We start from the raw sequence: 24,253 nt of genomic DNA, 5'->3' as shown, positions 1-24,253 counted from the left end.
GTTTTACACATAGTAATTTCTAACGCCTGCAATATATTGTTTATTACTCCTCATACTTATTTACAGTACTACAGATAAACAAGTTAGGCCGAGAAAGCCGACTAGCCAACGCTAGCTTCCGGGTAGCGGTAACGCGGACCAATGAGAAACCTAAACACGTTTTTACCTTAGTATAACAGGTCACAAAAACAGTAGCGACAGAGCTGGATAGAGCTGAAGCAGAGAAAAAGTTTGACTTTCTGTTGAAGTGCTCCGACTCTGAGATGTCTCTGCTGGAACGGAACGTTCTAAAAGCGGTACAACTTCCGGAGCGGAAGTAGACGCAACCGGAAGTGGTCCTATACTGGGCGCACATCTTCAAAACATTCGATCTCAAGGGTTGTTGGTTGAACCTCGTATTTGTGAGTGAAGACGGTTTTTTCTGATTCTGTTTTGTAGCTTTTTGTGCAAAGGAACTGAATTAGCATAAATACAAACCAAACTTTGCCGTGATACTTTTATTCAACGCCATACCTAGCTAACATGTTTACGGTGCATCTGTTCTTTGGTAAAACATTTTTTCTTTGTATTGTAGCTAAAGTGAAACATTAATATTAGTTAGTTACTTTAATTGAAAAAAAAACTAACTCAAAATGTTGTTGTTTAAAACTTAGAATTAAGGAGACAAGCCCAGAGTAAATAAGGAAATGTATGTTTGCAGTAGTATGTACTAATACTTATTCCATTTATTCATTAAATCACTGCAATGATATTTAAAAAAAACATGACAAGTCCCAATCAATAAGGTAGATAAAAGGATTACAAATATTTAGTGACGCAGAAAAATTGTCAAAAGATTCAAACAGACAATACAGTGACAAATTTAGAAGAAACAAAACTAAATTAAAAACTAATATAAGGATGTTTAGTACAAACCCTAATTATTTTAGTGTACTATCACTTGTCATACCAACACAGACAAAAACAAATACAGAGAGTCAGTTTCTTTATTTGTCATTCACATCACGTGGTGGAACGAAATTGTGCACACAGGGTCCCAGTTACATCCAACAAAAATGTAAAAGAAAAACAGTAATATGATCTAAGATATGAACTAAGAAAAGTGTTAACTAAAAATACAGTAAGCACTAGTAGTACAAAAAAATATGCCTAACAGCAGCACGAACATGGGTCTGTGTGAGCAGATGAGCACGAATGAACACATCAACATGAAACAGATCAGCAGCAACATGAAGCAGATCAGCAGCAACATGAAACAGATCAGCAGCAGCATGATGTGATTTTTTCAGTGATTATTCTAGTTAGAGATTCATGAGTCTAACAGCCTCAGGGTAGAAGCTGTTCCTCAGTCTAGTGGTTCTACACTTAATGCTCCTCAACCTCCTGTCTGAGGGGAGCGGGGCAAAACGTGTGTGTGCTGGATGAGTGGGGTCCTTCATGATGCAGGTGGCCCTCTTCCTGCATCTGGAGGTGTAGATGTCTGTGATGGTGAGGACGGGGAGGCTGACTCACCATCACAGAACAAAGATGGAACCAAGACAGAACAAAAGAAAGATCAGTCCTAGGATCGCAAAATGTTTAATGACCAAAAGGATATTCAGTAAAGAAAATAAATGCTAATTCAGTGCAAACTAGTAAATAATATTGTTGGCAATGTGTTCCAAAATGTCCACACAGATGTGAAAACTTGTGACAAATGACACAGATTGAATTCAAAATAAATGCTAACCGTACAAGATGCACCAAATGATCGCAAAGTGATGCAAAACAGCATGAAGGTTGACAACATACAGTGCTTCTCTCGTTCCATCTTAAACCCTTGTTTAGTATTATTAAATTAAATATTCTTGTGGTATACCGGTAATTTGTTTATGCAAATTTTTATTACAAGTACTTAAATATATTTTAAGAGCCTCAAATATTTATTTTTCAGTTCTACAATGCCACTGTCCACACAGTCTCAAGGTGAAGATGAACAGTACGTTTTAGTGGCTACTTTGGATAATGCTCGCAGTCTCTCCAACATTCTGAAAGCCATCAGCTTTAAGGACCACGCCATCTTCACGGCAACACCCAACGGGCTGAAGGTCACTGTGGAGGACTGCAAATGTGTGCAAGCCAATGCCTTCATCCAGGTGTGTTTGTCTGGCGTTGCTTTAGAGAGCAGGAAGAAATAATGAGTCGTGTTTAAGACCCTTTACAAAAGTTGTGTTTATTCTAGGCTGATATTTTCCAAGAATTCACAATAAAAGAGGATTTGGTTGCTTTTCAAGTAAACCTCACCGTTGTGCTTGACTGCTTGAATATCTTTGGAGGAAGCACAGTTGCAGGTAAAACTCAAATTGAACAATTTATAAGTAAAAACAATAAATAAACACGAACCGCAGTTCTATGTATTCTTTATCTTGCTCATATCATGCAGGAATAACAACAGCCTTGCGGATGTGCTACAGGGGGTATGGTTACCCACTGACATTATTCCTGGAGGAGGGTGGTGTAGTGACTGTTTGCAAGATTAACACAGAAGAACCAGAAGAACCGATAGATTTTGATTTTTGCAGCAGCAATGTCACAAACAAGGTTCACTTCTCTGTTACATTTGTTAATGCAGGATTATTATCATAAAGAAAACCCAAAATATAATCACTCTGTAAAAGTGCCATACATTAAGAAATTGCTGTAAGCTATTTAAAATAATCAGAAAAGTATTCACACATTCATTTGTTTTCCAATCAAATTTAGGTTTTTTTTTTTTTTCAAAGGTAATTTTGCAGTCCGAAAGTCTGAAAGAAGCCTTTTCTGAACTAGACATGACCAGTGAGGTGCTACAGATCACCATGTCACCCAACCAGCCGTACTTCAGGTGAGCTAAATAAAACACTCTCCAGTATACTACAACGCAGCTAAAGTTCCAGTAATCAATAATTGAACTGCCGAGGCAGATCCTTTTTTAAATTTTTGTAAATATAAAGATAAAGTTGAGTTCTGTCCAGCATTTTATTGCAATGGATTTTTACGTTTTTATTTATAACCCTATGTTTTTATTCTATCCAACTCTTCAGGTTGTCCACGTTTGGGAACTCTGGAAGTGCCCATTATGATTATTCCAAAGACTCTGACATGATGGAGCTGTTCCGGTGCGACGAGACACAAACCAACAGGTGAGAGCGGTCATCAGCTCAACAGTTCAGTCACTGTAGAGAAGCAAGTGTCAGTACTCTGATAAAACAGGACATCATCATCGCAACTTCATACAGAAATAGCTTGGAGTCTGGTTATTTCAATTAAAACATCAGTCTATAAAACAGTAGCTGTCCAATACATGCATGTTGTTTAGTGCAAAGTTTTGTAAAAAATAAAGTTTGAAGAATCAATGAGTCAACATGCTTTTTAAAAATAAGTCTAAATGATATAGTCATCAGTACTGTTCTTTGCTGCTATTAAACTGATGTGTGCCAATTATAACATCTGTTCATGTTAAGCTTTATGTCTCACTTCTCTTCTCTGCTGACAGATACAAGATATCCTTACTAAAACCATCCACCAAAGCCTTGGCTCTGTCCTGTAAAGTCTCTGTGAGGACAGACAACAGAGGATTCCTCTCTCTGCAGTACCTGGTCAGGAATGACGACGGGCAGATCTGCTTTGTGGAATATTTCTGCTGTCCTGACGAGGAGATGGATGAAGACTTATAGGGACTCATTTAGTACGACCTAAAGACCTTAATGTTCAACGATGCTAAGGTCATTTCAGCCAGAAAAATGTTGAGCCGTAAGATATAAGCAATAAATATTTCAAATAATTGTTACATAAACTGTTTCAGAAAAATTGTCTAGTTTATTCAGACCGAATACGTTGAGGTTTGATTTTTAGAAAAGGTGTGGTTGTTGTTATTGTGTTGTTACAGCAACCCAGTTGTTAATTTAAAATGTTTTATTAGTCTTTTTGAGTTTGTACACAGAAAACATGGACACTTGTTAGTTTTGAAGTATACACAACATTTTGAATCTTTTTATTTCCATGAAATACAAAACAACTGTAATGAAACTCAAATTTTAACACAACTTTTACTAAAAAGTTTTATATTTATTGTTGTAGTTTCGTTATATGTCCAGTTACTATCAGCACTTTCTCATGAAAAAATAGAAATATTTTTCAGACAACAAGTTGCACTTAAAATCCTTTAAATTTTCTCAAAAATGGACAGAGTCTTATAATCAGGTGCACTTTATGTGTTAACTCTGGTTGTGCTTACTGACCTCGAAATGATTTTATGTTTTTATTGTGAATGAGTTGAATAAAGTTTGACTTATCTGTTTTAACTTAATGCGCCTTATCGTCTGAAAAATACGAGTCAGTTTTCATATTATGGCAACACAAAGTGTGTTTTCCAAAAAGCCAACCAGAAGCTGAAAGCTTGACTTGTCTAAGGATATCAGAGATAAATTATGGCAGCAGTAAGTCATCCATTCAAATCAATCCAGTCCGTTCAGTTATCTGCGAGCCATCTGCATCCTTTGCCTTTTGAAAGCTTTGCGTTTGTTCTTCTTCATCACTTTTGGCTCAGGAGCCTCTGTCTGAATGTGGACAGGCTTCTCCTCGGCTGGCGTGAGGAAGACGTCAGCTGTAACATCGGCGTCCACGTTTACCTTCACTTCTGCCTTCTTTATCTTCTTTAGGTCTTTCACCAGCTGCTTCTCTCGCACTTTAGCTGCCGCTGCCAGCCGGAGCTCTCGTCGGTGCTGAAGGTGGAAAAGCAAAAATACACAATTGTGGATGCTTTTTTTTTTTTTTTTTTACATTTTCTAACTGACTTTATGAACTTCATACATATAGTGATGCAGAAGGTCGAGTGTAAAAGACTGCTGTCTAATCAGACATATATTCTGTTCTTGTGCCATAAATGTAACTGTGTTAAGTGTTTCTGCGTGAATTTGTGTTAAGTTTTCAAAAAGAACAGCTGCAGTGCCTCCTGACTGCAGCCAACTGGTTTCTGCAAGATTTCATAGCTACATATTTCAGTCATGCTTTGCAGGCCAGCAGATTCATACTGATGTCAAACGCCACTGTGTCAGCAGAAATGCCAGATGTAACAAGCATTAGATTTGATGGCAGAAACTTCAGTTCATAAATTCAAGCGAGGACTTTTACCAAGTTAGGGGACCGGTAGAGTGGGTTTTCATAGAGAGTGGGCCCTCCAAAGCTTCCCTGAAAGATCTTCATGAGGTTAAGAACAAATCGAGGACCGATCTCCACCAGAGCAGCATCCTCCTCCATGATCTGAACATGCAGAGAATGGACAAAAAACATTTAACGAGTATACAAAATGAACAAATGCACATTTGCCTTCTCAAATATTTGAAGCCTTAAACTGAGGGTGAAGTCTGGGAAACATTACCTGGTAATTTCTAAACCATATTCTATTGTCTGCGATGGTGAATGTGAAGACGTGGTCCACAAAAGGCTGACTCTTAGGATGGTAGCGGGGAGTGGAAAATGTCTGCAACAAATAGATCTAATTATACATTTTACTGAAAATACAGCCAGTAGAATCTAAATGCTATGAGTTGACATGTTCCTTGTTAATCTAGCAGAAGATCCCCTGTTTAATAATAATATATGTTGTTGATCAAATGGACTGCCATTGCCTTGTAGACCCCACAAATGCTTTAAATGAAAATGGATAACTCAAAAATAGGCTTGTTGTGTCAGGAGGGAAAGCAAAATGCTGGATTTATTGATAGTTATATCCATTTTAATTCTTCTTGTTGCATATTTTCCTAATGCGTCACATTTCAGTCGAAAACATACCTGAATGAAGAGCTCTTTCAGTACAGCATACTGGGGCTCAGTGTCAAATTTCTGGGAGAGGAAATAAATAAATAAATAACACAACTGCTCGGGTCACATAGGACAAAAACCCACACCACAAACTCCAGTTGTATTTCTATGCTATAACGGCTTTAAATGTGTTTTTGACCATATCTAAACTGAAGACACTTGTTTCTGACAAAAAAAGCTCTCCTTGACATTGAATGAACGATATAATAAACCGACAACTTTTTAATTTAATTCTTTTTGACTTTAGGGGCTGTATGATACTCACAGGATCAAATGAGAGCAGTGGTCTGGATCCTTTCAGGCAGTTTCCTGTCATTTTGATCTCAGCCAGCGTATGAACTGTGGAACAGACAAGAGAATAAATTATCTATCTGTAACAAGGTAAGTATCCTCTGTGGCTAAGGCATGAAGGAACAAAGCAACTTACTATTCTGTACCAGAAACTTTGCAGACGGTCCATGAGGGCTATTGGCGATCCTACAGAGAAATAACTTTATTCATTTAATTTGTAATGCTTTCCAACGTTCCTCAAACTAGCCTACTGTTAGATAATGTAACAAACTGATGAAACACTTACCACATGTACAGGTCCTGCTTCTTTTTAGCCTCAAAAAATATGCATTTGTTGCAATTTTTGATGTCGCACACCTGAAAAAGACACATCTCTAGCTCTGGTTCGAATCATGTGATAATACAAAATGACTCAAAATTAAAGCAAACTCACCTCATTGACAACAAACAACTTGTCCTTCCTGTCCATTTTTGTATCTGGACATATAATGTCATATTTCAATATTTTCCCATCTAACAGTAATTGTTGATGTGGTAATGGACTGCTACATAACACTAACCTGCTTTTGAATGAGGCATCATGGTTCTTAGGTCCTGCATTAAGTGTCTTGTTCTGAAGTCGATTCCTCTTGAAGAGAAGATGAGAACTCTTTCCTTGTTGGTCCATTTGCCCTGTTGAGGAGAAATTATCTCCTGATGATATCAAACTAAACTATAAAAAACTTGTTCTTGAGTTCATTATCCAGACGGTTAATTTTCATTTACAACCAAGAAATAACCACCCAACCCCAAAGTGTACAATAACAAATTAGAAGATAACGTTCATAACACTTTTATCATCTAAAGATCCTCACAGGACTGCACAATACATAAATATAGCTAAAGTATAGTATAGCTAAAACGTTAATCAGGGATTGTGAACAGGAGGAAAACAGGAGGAAGGAAATCTTGGTGTTTTACTTTATTAAAACTCAAATTGCATTATTTGACTTAATTCAATATTGTTGTTTTGCAAGGGGTTCCCAAAAACTCTCTTTCACATAGGCAACCAGCAAAAATGATGGTTCTTGCAGTACCATCAGAGGAATGACTGGTGCCTGGCTCAGTGATTTCTGCCGCTCACACAGTAAGATTTGTCAAGATTTCCTAAATATCTAGTGCAAAGTAGAGGAATAATATGGAAATTAATTACTGCCAGACTTTGAGGAACACCGTTATTGACTACTTGTTTTAAAAACTTAGGTAGGCAGGAAATTCTCATTTACATTTAATATCACAATATTCCAAATGAACGCCTTTTTTGTAAAAAACAAAACAAAAAAAACAAAAAAAACAATGAGCAACAAAAAACAAATCAACGCCTCAGTGTTTACTGGTACAGCTGCTAGCTAGCTAACTTAGCTTATAGCAAGCTCAAACACTTACCATTGAAACCGGTGCTGGGACTGTAATTTCATTTTTCGTCTCTTGTTTGGCATTTTCTTGTGTTTTGCTGTCGTCTACAACAATTTTACCCTTTTTTGGCTTTAAGTGAAACGATCCCTCTCCTCCACGTTTTCTTTTGGATGCCGCCATAGTTGAGGCGAGTGAAAGCAAATATCGCGTAACTTGTTGAGATTACGCGAGATTTGCTTTACCAGCGAGTAAAGCGAGATCACCCCTAGTGGCGGGGAGGTGATACTGCAACAGCTGGCCCATATGTTTTAAAGTAAACGTGATGCAGCATAAGAAAAAAAAATATTTATTCTCTTTTAACATAATATGAAATGTGATTTTTTTTAAATAATATTTGATCAAACTTGTGCAACATTAGTACCACAGTCTGCAGCACAGTTGTGGGGCAATATTTATTTCAGCTGCAACATATGCAGACTTCGCAACAAATTGTAAGTGAAAAAATGCAAAAAGTTTTTTACAGAAGTTGTTTTTTTGTGCTTGAATAATTTATGGGTTAAATAACTCAACGAAGACGAAACAGAATTGTTTGGAAATGTTTATTCAAAATTATTGATATGTCTGGTTTTATTGGAGAAAAAAGTTTAACTACTTTTTTTTTACAGTTCTATAAATCTTACACAGTACATACATCTTCCTGATATCACGGATAACCGATTGCAACAATAACATAAAGATGATGTTGCATAAATGATAAATCAAAAAGCTGAAAGAAAAGCAAATAAATGAAATGAAATCTGTCATTATTAGATTAATTGAGTAAAAAAAAGGTAGATCAAGCAACAAATCTGATAATTTCTCAAGAAAACAAAATTAACTCAAACATATCGCCACGTAAAATAAATAAATATATAAAAAATACAAACCCCTTCGATTCTCAATATTAACTCTAGAGGGCACTAAAGAGCTGCAGCGGAAGTTGTTTTTGGAGCGAGACTTTGAATTCTCGCGAGATTTAGCGACATGCGATGATCCATATATGTGTTTTTATTTGATTTCAAGTAACCAGCTAAAGTAATTTAAGTCTCTCTGTGGTCGAAAAACAGTGTTTTGCAGTTTTATTATGTAAACAAATCCCCCAAATGATTAAGCTGTTGTCAACATACAAAACGTTGGAATGTTTTTTCTGGTGTAGGGACGCTAGCCGGTTGTTAGCTAAAGGCTAACATTGTGTGTCGTGTGGGAAAACGTGAGTACTTCTGTTTAATCCTAGTGCCCGGTCAAGAAGGCAATGAAGTGCCACTATGAAGCGTTAGGCGTGAAACGAGACGCTGGGGACGATGATCTGAAGAAAGCTTATAGGAAACTAGCTTTGAAATGGCACCCAGGTAAGTAAGTTGTGATTGTTGAAGCATGAGCTTGCTAAATGGTAACGAAATTGATCGAAAAGAGCAACTTGTGCAACAGATGTAATGGGTGACATGGAATGAATTATGATAACATTCCAATTTTAAGGGTTTTAAATCAGGCTGAGATGGACTCAAAGTTCATAAATTCATCTTTCTGTCCAAAACAATTTAAAGGCTCTATTTACTAAGTTATAAACATGCATATCTTGTTGTGTAATGTTGTAATTCATTCATTCAAACTGTATAAATAAAGGTTGAATGAATGAATTACAAAATTACACAACAAAATATGTATCTCAAATCTACTGGACAAAAAGGCTAACATTCCTTAATGAAATGCATGTCGCCCGCAGCCTTTAGTGACAGCTTTAATGAAAGATGGCTGCCACAGTTTTAGCTGGTCAAATGTTTTAACGCTCAGAGGTTAAGGATGATCCTTGACTACTATCCTGTAATTTTTTTTAATCGCATAGTCTAATGTTGAATAAGTTGTGTTCATTTTGTTGCCCTCAGTCTGACCCCAGGTGGGTCGCTCACTCGCTTGGGGACCGTCAATAAATGACCAAATCAAACACTCAATTCAGTTCAGTTTATTTATACAGCACCAAGTCACAACAGTAGTCGTCTCAGGGCACTGAACAGAAACATTCATGTATAAAAATAACAAGTTCACATTATTTAGCTGAGGAGCAGACTGCTTTGAATTTAGCTCCATCACAGAAATCTCATCTTGAGTAAGCATGAAGGCGACAGTGGAAAGGAAAAACTCCCGCATGAGGAAGACACCTTTATTTTTCATTCAGCCTTTATTTATACAGGTTAATCCCATTGAGCCTCGGGGACTCATTTACAAGAGGGACCTGATTTTAACAAAGAGTGATGACAACAGTGGACAATCATAAAAAGCATACAAATTGAGAAGAACAATTAAAAGCAGAACCAGGCTCAGGACAAGCGGCCATCTGCTTCGACCGGCTGGGTTTGGTAGGAACAGATACACAATGGCAGGTCAAGAATCACATGTTAAGATAGAAATAGTATCAAATGAAAACTATTCAATGTTAATTTATTTAAGGAAATGAGGTGAATTTGTCCTTTAGTAGTTTAAGCTTAAGGCAGCATAACAAGCCAACACTAATTATGGGATTTATCAAAAAGGAAACCCAGTCTTAAAACTGGACAATGTGTCAGCCTCAGAAACTGGAAGTTGGTTCCACAAGAGAGGAGCCTGATAACTGAAAGCTCTAACTCCCATTCTGCCTGTGGAGACTCTTGGAACCGCAAGTAAGCCTGCAGTCTGAGAGCAACTCTTGAGAAACAATTAATAGCTTTTATGTCACGTGACCCACTGACCCAAAACTAATCGTTAAATTGTTCTACTAGACTGGACAGATGAGATGTGCTCATTTTTGTCTGATTTTAATGTATTTTGTAATTTTAAATACATTTTTCAATAAAAATATATATTTTTAATAGCTTTCTTGCCATGTGACCCACTAAGACAAAATGTTAAATTACTTGACTAGAACAGACAGATGAGACACACTAATTTTGATTTTAATGCATTTTGAAATTTCAATGGTTTTTTTTTGTCAATAACTTTCATATAACATGGCCTTGTGATTCATTCAACCTTTATTTATACATTTATCCATGGAGCCTTGGGGACTCATTTACAAGAGTGATGCCTTGTCCATGTTGAATTATGTGTCTAGACTAAAGACTAAGACGGTACCGGTAATTTTGTTCTTGATTTTATTGTATATAATGATAAATTTGAAAAAAAAAAAAGTGATTTTTCTATATGTCTTATTGCTAAAAAGTCAATGTTTATTTTTTACTAACCTGAACATGTAAGACATCCCCACTTTTCTCTGATTTTGGTGTCAGATATTGCACTTTAATCACACAGTTGAACCTCACAGGTTCCTTTCTTCACTTTTTCATAATCTGTACAAGTTGGGTTTAGGCACTGGACATGAAACCATCAGTCACTGTCGTCACACTGGATCTGTTAAAGTATATATAAAAAAAGTTTATACAGTAATGATCCTTTGCTTTTACACATAGGGTGTTTACTTGCTTTTGTTTCTCGAGTGTTTTGTTTGATAATTTATTGACGGTCCCTAAGTGAACCACCTGGTTCAGGAGGGAGCAGACTGAGGGCAGCCATGTCTGCATCAGGTCAAACGACAGGAAGACTCTCGGATGTCGGAGCTCGGATATTCAGTATCCAGCCTAAAATGAACTTCACCAGTCACATGTAGATTTTCGTTCATTGATAAATTTCTGAACGTTTTATTAAAGTTATGGTTCATGAAATGATTTGCTGACAGACGGACCGTATTGACTGTTTTGTTCTTTCTTTCTTTTGATTGATTTGTGATGTTTAGTTCTGGATGACTGAACAAATCACGTCAGGGGCAAAGATAATCTGATGATCTCTTGACATTAATCCAGCGCATCCACTGTTTCCGACTGTGAGATTATATAACTTTACTGTTATTTTGGCATATTAGCAAACGATTTTTGCAAACTAATGATTCTAACATGGGCTGTGTCTCTTCTTCAAAGTAAATGCTTCGTTATCAGTGCGTGTAGCTTAGTTTTATTTTACACACACACAAAAAAAAAGGTGATCCATTGCAGTAAAAGCACTGAAGTTAGACGATGCACAAACTACAACATTGTTTACAGAGTTTGAAATGTGGTGATGAAAAGGTCTCGATAAAAGACCCAGGGTCTTGTAAAAATAGAAACACACCTTACGCTACTTTTTATATTTCTAATAATTCTCGTTCTGTTTCAAGTAATTCAGGCAAAACAAATGATGGAAAAGTCACAAATCAAAACAAAATAATGCAAAATTAGAAGCAGCTACAAGCTGCTCTATTTTGGTGCGACTTATCTTTGCACTTTGATAACAGTTTATCTGTTTTAAATTGTGCTCTACAAATAAAGATGACTTGACTTGACTTGACTTATCTCTAATCTTCACACTTGACTCTTCATCTGTGCCTCAGCGTGCGGCCCAACCTTTTTGAAGACCCGGCTAAGTTCAGTGTATTTATTAGTCTTCTGTGGCTTTTCTTTTGTAGATAAAAACTTGGAAAGCGCTGAGGAGGCAGCGGAGCAGTTCAAGCTGATTCAAGCAGCTTATGACGTCCTGAGCGATCCACAGGAGAGAGCCTGGTGTGTGTCCATCTCCTCCTGATAATAGAGTACTAATCAGCAGTATTTCTCTAAGTATTACTGATGTTTCTCTTTCTTTGTGCCAGGTATGACAATCACAGGGAGGCTCTGCTGAAAGGAGGGCTGAGTGGGGATTATGAAGACGACAGCATTGACCTGCTGCAGTTTTTCACAGTCACCTGTTACTCTGGATACGGCGATGACGAGAAGGTTTGTGTACTTGTAGCCATGGCTGCGGGAATAATGTTTTGTAAGTGCGTGCAGTTCCATTAAACCATCTCGTTTAGGTGGGAAAAATAAGGGAAATTGACGACTTTGTTGGAGTTCTTGCCTGGAGGCATTCATTGAGTTGCACCTTAGTGTCTGTTTACCCTCAGTGGATGGAACAGAATGGTGCTGATGTAAATGTGGCTTAAGCTCACGTTGCACATGGCTTGATCGAATGTTTTCCTGATGCTTATGGATAATAATCTTAACTGTGGTGCGGAAAATTAACAAATGAGTCAGCCTGTTTATGTTGGATTATTGTAGAGGAATATGATTAAAGGGATAAAATGGGGATGAAAGATGGTCTGAATTAGCTGAAAACTCTGAGATTCCTATCTGCGTGTTACGCTTTCAAGGTAAATCCCAGTATCGTTTGCAAAAACTCTCATAATCACACAAAACTGAATGAAATCAAAATAGATAATCTTAGATAAAACTCCTCATTCAGGATATACTTATGATGCATAAAAATTGGGATAATAAACCCCAACAAGTGCCTCCAATAGAAATATCTCCTGGATAGTAACCTCTGGGTCTGATATGGTTTGGAAACAACCAACACCAACCTGCATTCTTCATAATGACCAGCAGGGGGCAAGTCCAGGTTTGTTGAGAAATCTATTGTTTTCAAAACCCTTTTGGGCACATTTGGCAGGTTTCCAGTTCATGACAAACACCGAGACAAATGATATCAACAGTTTGAGCCTCACATGCTCATATTCATACTTGCATTGTTTTAGGAGGAAGCCACAGCGAGAACACATTAAGGCGCAGGAAGAACATGTAAATGCCACACAGCAAAGCCCCAACTAATAAACCAGCAACTTTTTGTTTCAGTCTTTAAGAAAAATGGCCCAACTTCTCATTTGATTATTGCCCGCCGCTGAAAGGTGAACGTAGACAGCGAAAGTGCTTTCCCCAAAATTGTAATGAAACATGCAAAAAGTACAGGTATTCATTAAATATCTACAACTCGTTACTTTTTAGTGTCAGCACAATTCAAGATGGCTGTCAGAGCTAACTGTCCTTCACAGAAATGGCAATAAGTCAGTCAACTTTACTGATAAGCAAACATTTCACGTGATAGTAGCTGAGGGTTGTTCCCAACAAATACACATCTCGCAGTATCGCACAAAATTGTACATTTTGTTATTTTCAATGTTGGACCAAAACAGCTTCTGGTATTTCTCAACATGAGATGATCTCAGTTTAAAACTCTAGCATGAACAGTTGTGAGGAATATGCATGCCTTCAAGGACAGCAAGGACTTTAATTTGCATTTGCCTTACTCTAAAGTTCTTCTGAATACAGCCTCATGTTAATTTGACTGACCTGTATGACGTACATAGCAGCATAAATGTGGGTATAGATTAGGCCTGTCGCGATAAACAATAAATCAATTAATCACATGATAAATGAAAATTATCGACCTCCTTTTCATTTATCGGCTTTGTTTCTTTGTGGCTTTTTCTACTGAAGACACTGGATGACAAAAAGCTCAACTCCGGTGCTCTTCACTGATCCCTCTCTTTCTCTTTTCTCTTTAAAATCTATTTTAACGATCCAAAATTGCGTTTTTGGATCGTTAAAAGCAACTAAGTTGAGAAGCTAAGCTACGAGCTAAGCTAACAGGCCGACCTCGGGGAAAAAACCTCCGTCTTGTCGAAGCTCCAAAATTCACGGTTAAAACCCGTGACTTCGTGTAAAAAGTTTTTCCTCTGCAAAAAGAAGCTGAGAACTTGTTTACAGATTTTTTTTTAATAATTAAAAGCTTTGTGTGAAAAATGCTAAAGCGCTCAAACCACACCAAGTGTCCGCCATTTTGAGAACTGAAGAGAGACAGCCCATGTCACGTCAAGGGGCCTCCCTCCCATTTTTCTTAGAGACACGCTGCTTGCTCCCTCACTATCCATCCTTCGGTTCAAGCAGTCTTATACTGCCATCTGGTGCTAGGAAAAACATACTACACGCATAACAAATTAATAAATATTTCTTCTTAAATTTGATAATAATTACTAATTATTGTCAAATTTCGAACAATATTATCATTTATCGCAATAATTTCTCAGACAATTAATCGCCCAGCAAAATTTGTTATTGTGACAGGCCTAGTATACATCAGGGTGAGGCTGTCGTGACTAAGACTCTGAGCAAACATGGAGTCCGGTTACATCAGGTTGGTCACATGTATCTTTGATGTACAGTCGAAGGTGCTTTCAGTACTGTGGATCTTCTCTTTTTGTTAAAGACGTCTAAACTCATCTTCTATATGGCTTTTCAGTTGTCTAGAAATCAGGTTACAGCACTGAAGTCTTATTCTGAGTGTGTGACAGAAGCACTAACTCGTGTGTGATTTCAGCCTCATCAGCATCGGTTCATGTTTCGGCTGGCAGTGCCATTAAACTGTGGGAAAGGAAATTCTTGGTGCCTCTCAGAACACTGATTTTCTAATTCGCTGTTCCTTTCATTTTCTCTCCCCAGGGCTTTTACACAGTTTACAGGAACCTCTTCGAGTCCATTGTTAAGGAGGAGATGGAGCACAGCAGGATGGACGATGAGGAAGAGGAAGAGGAGTTTCCTCCCTTTGGAGACTCTCAGAGTGATTACGATACGGTAAGCTCCAGACACGCTTAAAATGTCCGTCTCCATGTCAAACCAATGATTCACGACATGAGAAGTTTTGACTGAGTTCAGTTGGAATAAAGCAACTCCAGTCAAGACTGAACTGTTTGTGTTTATACCCAACACCTGTTTCCATTTTTCAGGTAGTGCACGAGTTTTACGCCCACTGGCAGAGCTTCTGCACTCGCAAAAACTTTGCTTGGAAGGAGGAATATGACACGAGACAAGCCTCCAACCGTTGGGAGAAAAGGGCCATGGAGAAGGAGAACAAGAAGACCAGAGACAAGGCTCGAAAAGAGCGCAACGAGCTTGTGCGCCAGTTGGCGGCTTTCGTTCGTAAGCGCGACCGCCGCGTGCAGGCCCACAGGAAGCTGGTGGAGGAGCAGAACGCCGAGAAGGTCAAGAAGACCGAGGAGATTAGACGGCAGCAGAAGCTCAAACAGGCCAAGTTAGCAGAGGTTTATGTGTTCGGACACATGCAGCCGGTTTGCACTTCTTTCCTTCTTCTACTCACTGGATGCTGTTTGTAATTCCAGACTGGCAGAGGAGTACCAAGAGCAGAGCTGGGCAGCCATGTCTGAGCTAGAGAAGGAGCTGCAGCAGATCGAAGCTCAGTACGGAGAGGAGTTCGGAGATGCAACTGAGAGTGAGGAAGACGAGGTGGAAATGGATGCACAGGAGCGAAACAGTGAAGATGGAGGTAAAAAGAAAAATGGATTGAAAACGGAACGGACAAAAAGTTACCTAATTATCAATACCATGCTAATCCCAGAAGCCTCATTTATGGCCTTCTTGACGAGGTGCTCCAAATGTCAACCAGGACAACAAAAGACGACATGACGAGGACGACGAACAGCCCCGTTGTAGAAAAACAAAAGATTAAAAAAGCAGTTTTGACATGTTTTTGGCTCTGGAAAGTAACTGTGAAACAATATAAAAATAAAAGCTGGCGTACATGTTGATCAATGCATTTCTAACCCATGCTTTTTATTTATTTAATAAGCATCGCTGCCAGTTTGAACTGAATGATCAAACGGTCCTTAAATGTGAAATTTTCTGGCAAAAGAGGAACAAAACTTAAAGCTTGCACAGCTAAAAGAATGAATATCTGCCAAAATGTCAAAAGGCAAATCATGTGCAAAATAAAACAATCTTAAGTTTATGTTTTCTTTTTTTTTTTTTTTACTGAACGATCCTTCAGGAGACTGATGTCCTTCCTACTTTCTATATGCAAAGACTTAATTTATAGATAAGTAGATCAGATATTATTATTAATTTTAGTGCCTTCTGATCAGTGTACTTCCAAGCTTTTAACATTGTATTTATGCAAACGTGGTGTTAAAAATAAACAATGACTTATTTGTGTTTGGATTTATTGTTTCATTAATTTTTTATTCTGTGCATGAATATTCATCTGCAGGCACAGAGCAGCCTGACGACCTGATTGAGTGTTATGATGATCTCTACTGCCCAGCTTGTGATAAATCCTTCAAATCAGATAAAGCGTGAGTTTATAAAACAGCACCCCCCCCCCCCCCCCCCCCCCCACCCACACACACACACTACTTCACTGTTTTGCCCTTTGGACCTGCATGCTAATTCAGTTTACAGCGATTTAGCCATTAATGGGAGTCCATCCAGTCTTTAGATAGAAACCAGTTTCTTCTCTCAACTTTTTTCTTTTGGCGACAGTCATGCTGGTTTGCCTCACTCAGGTATTGTTTTCTCACTTTTACCTCTCTGCGGGTGGGCATGTCTCTGCAGAAAGAAAGAGGAACGTAGAGGGGAGCAGAAGCAAATAACAGATATTACTGTAAAAGCTAGAAAGGTTGAGCTGCGTGAAAGGATCGTCTATAAATGGGAGAAGTGGGGAAAAAAAATCAGTTCTGTTGAAATGTATCAACCAGTTTGTGTCCTGACAATGTGCTATTTGTCTAAATTCACCAGTTTGAAGGTTTGAAACACAAATTATTTTACAAAATTCTCTGATTTCTTTCAGAACAGTTATTTAATTTTCTCCAATATTTAAAGCTTCATAGCAGATTCTAGTTTTTCAGTTTGACTTCATTGTGAAAAGTTCATTGCAGTCATTGAAAATCAAGTATTTGTACTGACATTTTATCCTCATGGGTAAAACGACTATAGAACATTTTTAAATATAAATCACAAAACATGTTTTTCACTGATTATGTATTTCCATAAACGTTTTTTTTTTCCTGTACTTATTTCACAGATGTTTCATTGCTTCTTCGTTTTTCTCCTTCACAGTATGAAAAACCATGAAAAGTCCAAAAAGCACCGAGAGATGGTGGTGTTGCTACGGCAACAGCTGGAAGAAGAGGAGGACTCGCTTGGTTTGAGCGTGGATGGAAAGAATGGGGAGAATGTACATGAAGGGCTGGAGGATGATGAAGAAGAGGAGGATGAAGAAAAGCCAAGGCAAAAGTAAAGTAAATTAGTAATAAAAAAATAGCTGTGTTTAAATTGTTCACTCACTCAGTACACCATGATTACTATATAATAGATGATATAGGGTATTTCGAACACTACTTGAGCTCGGCGTACTTCATAATTATACACCAAGTATTCACAGTCAGGTGTCTCAAAAATAAACGCCAGCACTTCTGAATCTGAAGTGATAAACAACATAATTTCACTGTTCTTTGTTGTGAACTTGAAGATTTGTCTCCTCAACACTGACACGAAATTCATTTACAGAACAAAATTATAAACGCAGCACTTTTGTTTTTGCTTCCATTTTTCACAAATTTAACTCTAAAGATCGAAGACTATTTTCGATGTACACAACAGGCCTTTTTCTCCTAAACATTGTTCGCAAATTTGTGTAAATCTGTGTTAGTGAGCACTTCTCCTTTGCCAAGATATTCCATCCACCTCACAGGTGTGGTGTATCAAGGTGCTGATGACAACACGATTATTGCACAGGTGTGCCTTAGGCTGACCACAATAAAAGGCCACTCTAAAATGAATTTACACAAATTTGTGAACAATATGAGAGAAAGGCTTATTGTGTGCATAGAAAAAGTCTTGGATCTTTGATTTCAGCTTCTGAAAAATGGGAGCAAAAACAAAAGTGCTGAGTTTCTATTTTTGTTGAGTGTATCTTACACTTTTAAAGTGTTTACACAACCACAAACTGCAGCTGTAACTGCACAAGTACCTTCAACAAACTGCTTTTGTCTTGTCAATAATGGTACTTCTTCCAATTATCTAACTGTTAACAATGGTGTACCACAAGGCTCAGTCTTAGGACCCACCCTCTTCACAATCTACATAGATAATGTAGGTCAGATATATGTAGTTGATGCATCATTTATATGCTTCATTTAAAAAATATATATAATTTCCCTTTTTTTTTCAATTAATATGCTTTTTATGATTGTCTACTGTTGTCATCATTCTTTGTTAAAAAACAGGTCTCTCTTGTAAATGAGTCCTCGAGGCTCAGTGAGACTAGCCTGTATAAATAAAGGTTGAATGAATGAATGATTATAGTGAAATTTAAAATAAAATTGCGCACACATATTGTTAAACATAGTAACTGATTTTAAAGTGGTGGTTCGTTAAAAAATAATAAAAAAAATCCTGCAATATTTACGTTGTGATTTTCAACTTATCTTGAAAACATTTTTATATTTAGACTTCAACATGTTGTTTTCAGTTTGCAATTTGAATCACTTCTCACAGCGCAGGCAGAGGAGTTGAGCCACGTTAGAGATATTTAGAAATTTAAAGTCATTTTTACCAAGTCTAATAAGAATCTCAGTAATGAGCTGCAGAGTTTAGCATTAGCCTTGATTAGCCTGCTGTGTCGGCTCAGGACACTGATTATGGTCATTTTACTGAAGTGCAAGTTCTATACACAACTATTGTACGAAAAGATAAAGTCCAGGGCACTACATCATGAATGAAGAGAATGGTGACAGAAACCACCAAGACACCCGGGACCTCTCTCAAGGAGGTCCAAGCTTCAGCTTCACATAAGGAAGAGACTGAGCATACAACAACTGTTGCCCGAGTTCTCCACCAGTCCAAGCTTTACGGTTGAGGCAAACAGAAAGACGCTGTTGAAGAAAACCCTAATTAAATCTTGACTAATGTACGCTACAAAAAGAAATGTGAATTTTCTTCAACATTTTTGACAGCAATAAAAGCACAACATATCCAATAGGGTGAATACTTTTTGTATTTACTGTATATGGAAGAGTATAAAGTGAATGAATGGTTCAAACACAGCCAAATTTCTTAATTTGACCTGGTCGTCATGGCAGTTAGAGCTTTGTGACTCATCATAATTAATAAAATGATTTATTTTTACTTGTCTTTCTCTTCACCCCCTCAGGTTGTCCAAAAAGCAAAAAAGAAAAAAGAAGCAGCAAAAAGTAGCACAAGTGAGTGATCCCCCCCTTCGGTTTTTAGCGCGTAGTCTTAGTTTTGTGTCAGTTTCATGAACTTTTCTGCTCGTGCTCGCCTCTTGCATAGCAAAGTGTTGCTGAGGAGGAGGAGGACAAACCAACACAAACCACCTGCGACGAAGACCATCTTCATGAAAAATCTGAAGACCCCACAGGGCCCGAGAATCAGGAGGACGTTCCTCCTGCAGAAGTCAAAGGGTCAGTCTAGTTTTTTTAATTTGTAAAGTGAGGTTTGAAGTTGATGTCGTTCTTCCACAAAAGCACTTTAAGACTCAACCTTGTATTTTTGAACCTGTGTTTCAGAGTTAGTTTTCTGTAGCAACAGTGAGCGATTTATTTTGTGAACGTTTACGAAGCATTCACACTGTTGTGATCCATTTTTCTTCCATACGTTTTTCAGCATCTTTCTTGTTCCACACTTTTTGTGCTATTTCAACAAATCACGTATCAAAACGTTCAGCTTGTTCAGGAGAAGGGTGCTAGGACTTTTAGTATTGGTGCAACTTTAGCTTTTGGAAATATTTAGCCTTTTCTGCCATTTTTTTCTCTCGTAGAAAATGAGTTGAGCTCATTTTACATCCTTCATTTCTTTAGATCTGTTTACAGCCTTTTACTGCTCATTTCACATTTTGTTCTGCTTCAGCTTCTTTCAGCTTCCTTATGCAAATTTACACTTTTCAGCTACTTTCAGCTGTTTTTTTTTTTCATCTATTTTGTGATCCTGTGAGATTATTACTGCTAACTATAACATTCTTGTGCTTCTTCTAACTTCTTCCTGCTAATTTCAGCTTATCTATGCAAGTTTCAGCTTCTTCTGCTATTTCAGCTACTATTTAGCTGTTTTTATGCTAACTTTAGTTATTTTAGCTAATTCTAGATGTTTTGCACTCAATTTTTTCAGACTAATTTAGCAAAAATGTGCTCTCCACTTTCTTCTGGTAATTTGAGCTTCTATCTGCTTTTTTAGCAACTTTTAAGCTGTTTTATGCTAATTTCAGCTTTTTTTCAGAAAATATCCACTTCTTTGTGCTCATTTCTGCTTCTTTAAGCCTAAATGGACAAACATGTTCTTTCTTCTGCTAATGTAAGCTTGTTCTACCTTTTCAGCTATCTTTTTAGCATTTTTTAGCTAATTTCAGCTGTTTTCAGATAAATTCAGGTTGTTTTTTCTTTTAATTTCTGTTACTTTCAGCCTAATACATTATTTCTGTTAATTTCAGCTTGTTATGCTCATTTCAGCTACTATTTAGCTTTTTTGTGCTAATTTTAGCTTTTTCAGCTAATTCCAGATTTTTTTCAGCTCATTTCATTTTTTTCTGCTTCCTTCTGATAGTTTAGGCTTCTTTTTACCTTTTAAGCTACTATTTTTTCTAATTTCAGCCTTTTTTTGGGTTGCAAATTTCCTTTTGTTCTCATTTCTGCTTATTGAGCAAATATTAATATATATATATATATATATATATATATATATATATATATAATTGAGCAAATATGTTCTTTCAGCTTTCTTCTGCTAATTTAGGCTAGTTCTTCCATTTCAGCTTCATTTCAGAATGTTTTCTAGCTTATTTCAGCTGTTTTTCAGCAAGTTCTCTAATAAGCATTCACACTGCATTTTCACAGGAAATGTAATTTCTCTAGTTAACCTTGAAGGTGCTTTTTGTCGTTGTTGCTGTCTTTATGGAGCATTCTGATCAGATACAAGCAGCAGGTTGTTTTGCAGCACTGCATCATCGTTTGAGTTCGTGTCTCACCAATATTCATGCAAAGTGAGCCGGTGTTACACTTTGCATCATTCAGTCTCTAAGCTTCAGTGGGACATAAATCTTTGCCACTTAAAGCTCTTTATACCAGCTTGAAAACGTGCACATTTTCAACTTTCTATTGACAGATTTGATTCAGAGTGTGCAGGTGTGGAGCACCTCTTCCTTTTGTTGGCAATCCCCTGTGCCTGTAAAGAACGTGTCCTTCAAGTGCACATGGTGCTGTCGGTACAAGGTTTTACAGTCTTAACGTTCTGTTTGGGAAAGATACTTTTAATTCCAGTCTGAAAAGGATGTTTGTACATGGGAAAAAAGAGAAACATTTCGAGATGGAACGAAAGCTAAAATAAGTTTGGAAAGTCTGTTTGATTATCCGATCCATCTGCTTGGTTTAAGATAAGGTTTCTGTTCTCTCCCCTTCAAAACAACAACAAATGAACACAACCAGAGATTACGACTTTTGGCTGTGCAGGTATTTTTCAAACCCTTGCACACGTTTGAATAAAAATGAAATGAAAACTGTCATTAAAAGAAGTCAAAACAGGAAACTTGAGTTGTTATTTAGCGTGTTATGTTGATGATTAGTAAGAAAGACAGGACTCTCGCTTTATCGCTCAGCAGTAATACAAGGTTTGAACCATGCAGTGTGGTGTATGCTGTGATTTTACAATTAGATTATGTTTTTTATGTGTTGCATAAATGTTCCCTCTGCAGCTCCGGGAAGACCAAAGGAAAAAAGGGAGGAGGAAAAGACAAATCAAAGAACGTCAAGTCCCACACTGAACAGTTTCCTGAGGTCTGTATGATCAAATTACTGAGACCATAAAATAAGAAAGTATCTTATTTGTTTTAAGTTTACTACTTTAAAGGTACTCATTGCAATGTCATAAAGACGGTAAACAAACTTATGAAGTTAAAAAAAGTCACATTTGTGAATGTGTGCCAGCTACCACATGCGTCTGTCTACCTAGAAGATCGATACCTGGGAAAGGTAGCATCATTTTTTTTGTTTCATATTTATGCTCAGATTTGCTGAATAAAGTATACAAACAAGTTTTTTTTGTTGTTTTTTTTAGAACAATCTAAATTAAATGGGGTGCCTTTCACCAGTGTTTCTGGAAAATATAAACGAGACAAATTTGTTTAAGTTATAAACGATGTTATAAAAATGTTGCAGTTGCTGTTTTATCAGAACTTCTGCAACTTCAAAATAACGTGTTTGGATTCCCGGCTCTGTCTTTGCGGCGCTCCGCTGTCCTCGATCTTTTTAATTTATGCGCGACAGATGACTCATTCTTTTTCTTCTGTTGCGTTTATCAGCAGAGTCACTCATTTCTCCACCTTAACATCTTCTCTGGTTCTGTTCTTGTCTGATTCCACTTTATTTGTTTAACAACACAAACTGTGGCCAGCCTAACGAAGGATAACCTCGTGGCTAGGATGCACAATATTGGTATTGGTATCGGCCGATATTAGTGATAAAGTTAAATATTGGCCATTCCATCAATATAACTCATCAATATAAAGAAGTGTTACATCATATTCAGTCCCCTTTTAGGCATCTGCATTTGGTAACAGGCCAAATTGACAACGACCATGCAGAATAATGTAGTATTTTATTTCTACAGCAGAGAAAGCTATGTAGTCTCTGTAAGTAGGTCTAGGAAAAAAATATATTTGTATCGGTTAAATAATTTTTACCATGGGTATATCGGCCAAAAATCCATGCCGATAATAGCGTGCATCCCTACTTGTGACTGAAGCTTCCACGTGGTTTTCAGCCAATTCAGCTGAGCACTTTGTTTACATGAAGTGTTTCAGAGTTGTATATTCATATATCTAGGAAGCCGTTCAAGTAAACTCTTTGAAATGGAACCATTTGATGTAGTTCAGAATGACCTTTTTGTGTTATATTTCGTACTTTGCAATAACTACCTTTAGGATACACAGTAGCTGTTTTTGTAGACCTACATGAAAATCGTACTTTTGTTAAAAACATGGCTTTCATGTGAAGATAAAAGTTAATTCTTGTCTGATTAAATGCCACATTCCCATCTCCACCTCCAGAAGGAAGCGAGCCTCTGCTGTAATACCTGTAACAACGAGTTCCCCACAAGGAACAAGCTGTTTGACCATCTGAAGACCAGCGGCCACGCCAGCGCACTGCCTGCGAGCGCGCCTCACAGCTCCACGAGCAAAAGCAAAAAAGAGAAGAAGAAGAACAGATAACACCTTCCCTCCTGGACTGGAGGAGTTTGACTGAGCAGGAACACCATCAACTTCAAGAATCTCACGGGGGATGTTTTTAAAAGAAAAGCTTTCGAAGCTAGACTGAAGGAGGACGGCTTAATAAAATGTTCAACCACAGTCACAGTGAGGTTATCAAGAGAGCAATTGACTGAAATGTGTCAAATCAGGAAAGCTCCAGAGCCTCATTAGTCACAGCCTCTTTTATTTCTGTAGAGGCTTTACTAATGAAGGTGACGCTGCTCTTTGCTAAAGATGATATTTAAACAACCTGAAATCATTTACTTGAATGATTGGAACCATCAAACAAAGAGGACTTAATAGTAATGTTGACGTAAAGCAAACAACTTGTTTTTTTTGTCCAAACTGTCGGTGCATGTGTGCAGTGCAACTACAAAAATAACACTTTATTCATAAAAAAACAGTTTTTCTCTTAAAAATTTGTCATATGCTCATTGTGTTGAATAACTTGAGTCACCGTAGAAGAATAAATGCACTTTTCTTTTACATAAAGCACTTATTGAAAGAAGGAATTGGTGGTGGTGGGGGTTGTTGCCTAAAGGCAGACAGATAATGGATATAACTCAGCCAGTATTACAGATAATGAGCTAAAATATGGGGCAGTAGTAGCTGAGAGTTGTTCCTAAAACCTACTCTGAGCACATTATTTTCTGTCATTTCAAAAAGGTAAAATTATCTTAGACTGAAGCTCTGGCATGAAAGGCAGCAGGTGATGTGCATTCTTTCAAGTAATGTTGAGCCTTTATTATATTAATTGGAGTAGGATTTT

The 24,253-nt window shown here is 37.4% G+C and overlaps 3 protein-coding genes across 3 annotated transcripts; 2 read left to right on the top strand and 1 right to left on the bottom strand.

The window, feature by feature from the left end:
* Positions 1 to 317: 317 nt before the first annotated feature.
* Positions 318 to 3,792, top strand: rad1 (RAD1 homolog (S. pombe)). The gene is made up of 7 exons (XM_037692356.1): positions 318 to 401; positions 1,934 to 2,135; positions 2,222 to 2,330; positions 2,423 to 2,580; positions 2,763 to 2,863; positions 3,063 to 3,161; positions 3,515 to 3,792. The coding sequence occupies exons 2-7, from the start codon at positions 1,941 to 1,943 to the stop codon at positions 3,693 to 3,695; spliced, it is 843 nt and encodes a 280-aa protein (XP_037548284.1). The 5' UTR covers positions 318 to 401; positions 1,934 to 1,940; the 3' UTR covers positions 3,696 to 3,792.
* A 492-nt stretch (positions 3,793 to 4,284) lies between these two features.
* Positions 4,285 to 7,736, bottom strand: bxdc2 (brix domain containing 2). The gene is made up of 10 exons (XM_037692549.1): positions 7,558 to 7,736; positions 6,693 to 6,804; positions 6,566 to 6,609; positions 6,419 to 6,489; positions 6,269 to 6,318; positions 6,107 to 6,180; positions 5,812 to 5,862; positions 5,399 to 5,500; positions 5,152 to 5,280; positions 4,285 to 4,742 (listed from the first exon to the last, which is right to left on the bottom strand). The coding sequence occupies exons 1-10, from the start codon at positions 7,705 to 7,707 to the stop codon at positions 4,494 to 4,496; spliced, it is 1,032 nt and encodes a 343-aa protein (XP_037548477.1). The 5' UTR covers positions 7,708 to 7,736; the 3' UTR covers positions 4,285 to 4,493.
* Positions 7,737 to 8,760: 1,024 nt separating this feature from the next.
* On the top strand, positions 8,761 to 23,607 carry dnajc21 (DnaJ heat shock protein family (Hsp40) member C21). Its single transcript, XM_037692628.1, has 12 exons — positions 8,761 to 8,915; positions 12,035 to 12,128; positions 12,215 to 12,338; positions 14,877 to 15,008; positions 15,161 to 15,465; positions 15,554 to 15,717; positions 16,438 to 16,522; positions 17,286 to 17,462; positions 19,381 to 19,429; positions 19,521 to 19,651; positions 21,931 to 22,012; positions 23,284 to 23,607. Exons 1-12 carry the CDS (start codon positions 8,819 to 8,821, stop codon positions 23,443 to 23,445), a joined length of 1,602 nt encoding a protein of 533 aa, XP_037548556.1. The 5' UTR covers positions 8,761 to 8,818; the 3' UTR covers positions 23,446 to 23,607.
* The last annotated feature ends 646 nt before the right edge of the window (positions 23,608 to 24,253 follow it).

Source organism: Nematolebias whitei, chromosome 18, assembly GCF_014905685.2.
Source record: "Nematolebias whitei isolate Nwh7 chromosome 18, NemWhi1, whole genome shotgun sequence".
NCBI lineage: Eukaryota > Metazoa > Chordata > Actinopteri > Cyprinodontiformes > Rivulidae > Nematolebias > Nematolebias whitei.
Note: the sequence above shows the minus strand (reverse complement) of the source record. Positions and strands in the feature narration are given on the sequence as shown.

Excerpts from the sequence above, each read along its gene's own strand:
- bxdc2 (XM_037692549.1), bottom strand. The coding sequence starts at position 7,707 with ATGGCGGCATCCAAAAGAAAACGTGGAGGAGAGGGATCGTTTCACTTA. Across the intron at positions 6,805-7,557 it reads TCCCAGCACCGGTTTCAATG|GGCAAATGGACCAACAAGGA; the intron begins GTAAGTGTTTGA and ends TCTCCTCAACAG. Across the intron at positions 6,319-6,418 it reads AAGCAGGACCTGTACATGTG|GATCGCCAATAGCCCTCATG; the intron begins GTAAGTGTTTCA and ends ATTTCTCTGTAG.
- rad1 (XM_037692356.1), top strand. The coding sequence starts at position 1,941 with ATGCCACTGTCCACACAGTCTCAAGGTGAAGATGAACAGTACGTTTTA. Across the intron at positions 2,136-2,221 it reads AAGCCAATGCCTTCATCCAG|GCTGATATTTTCCAAGAATT; the intron begins GTGTGTTTGTCT and ends TGTTTATTCTAG. Across the intron at positions 3,162-3,514 it reads GACGAGACACAAACCAACAG|ATACAAGATATCCTTACTAA; the intron begins GTGAGAGCGGTC and ends CTCTGCTGACAG.
- dnajc21 (XM_037692628.1), top strand. The coding sequence starts at position 8,819 with ATGAAGTGCCACTATGAAGCGTTAGGCGTGAAACGAGACGCTGGGGAC. Across the intron at positions 15,718-16,437 it reads GCGAAACAGTGAAGATGGAG|GCACAGAGCAGCCTGACGAC; the intron begins GTAAAAAGAAAA and ends ATTCATCTGCAG. Across the intron at positions 22,013-23,283 it reads ACACTGAACAGTTTCCTGAG|AAGGAAGCGAGCCTCTGCTG; the intron begins GTCTGTATGATC and ends CTCCACCTCCAG.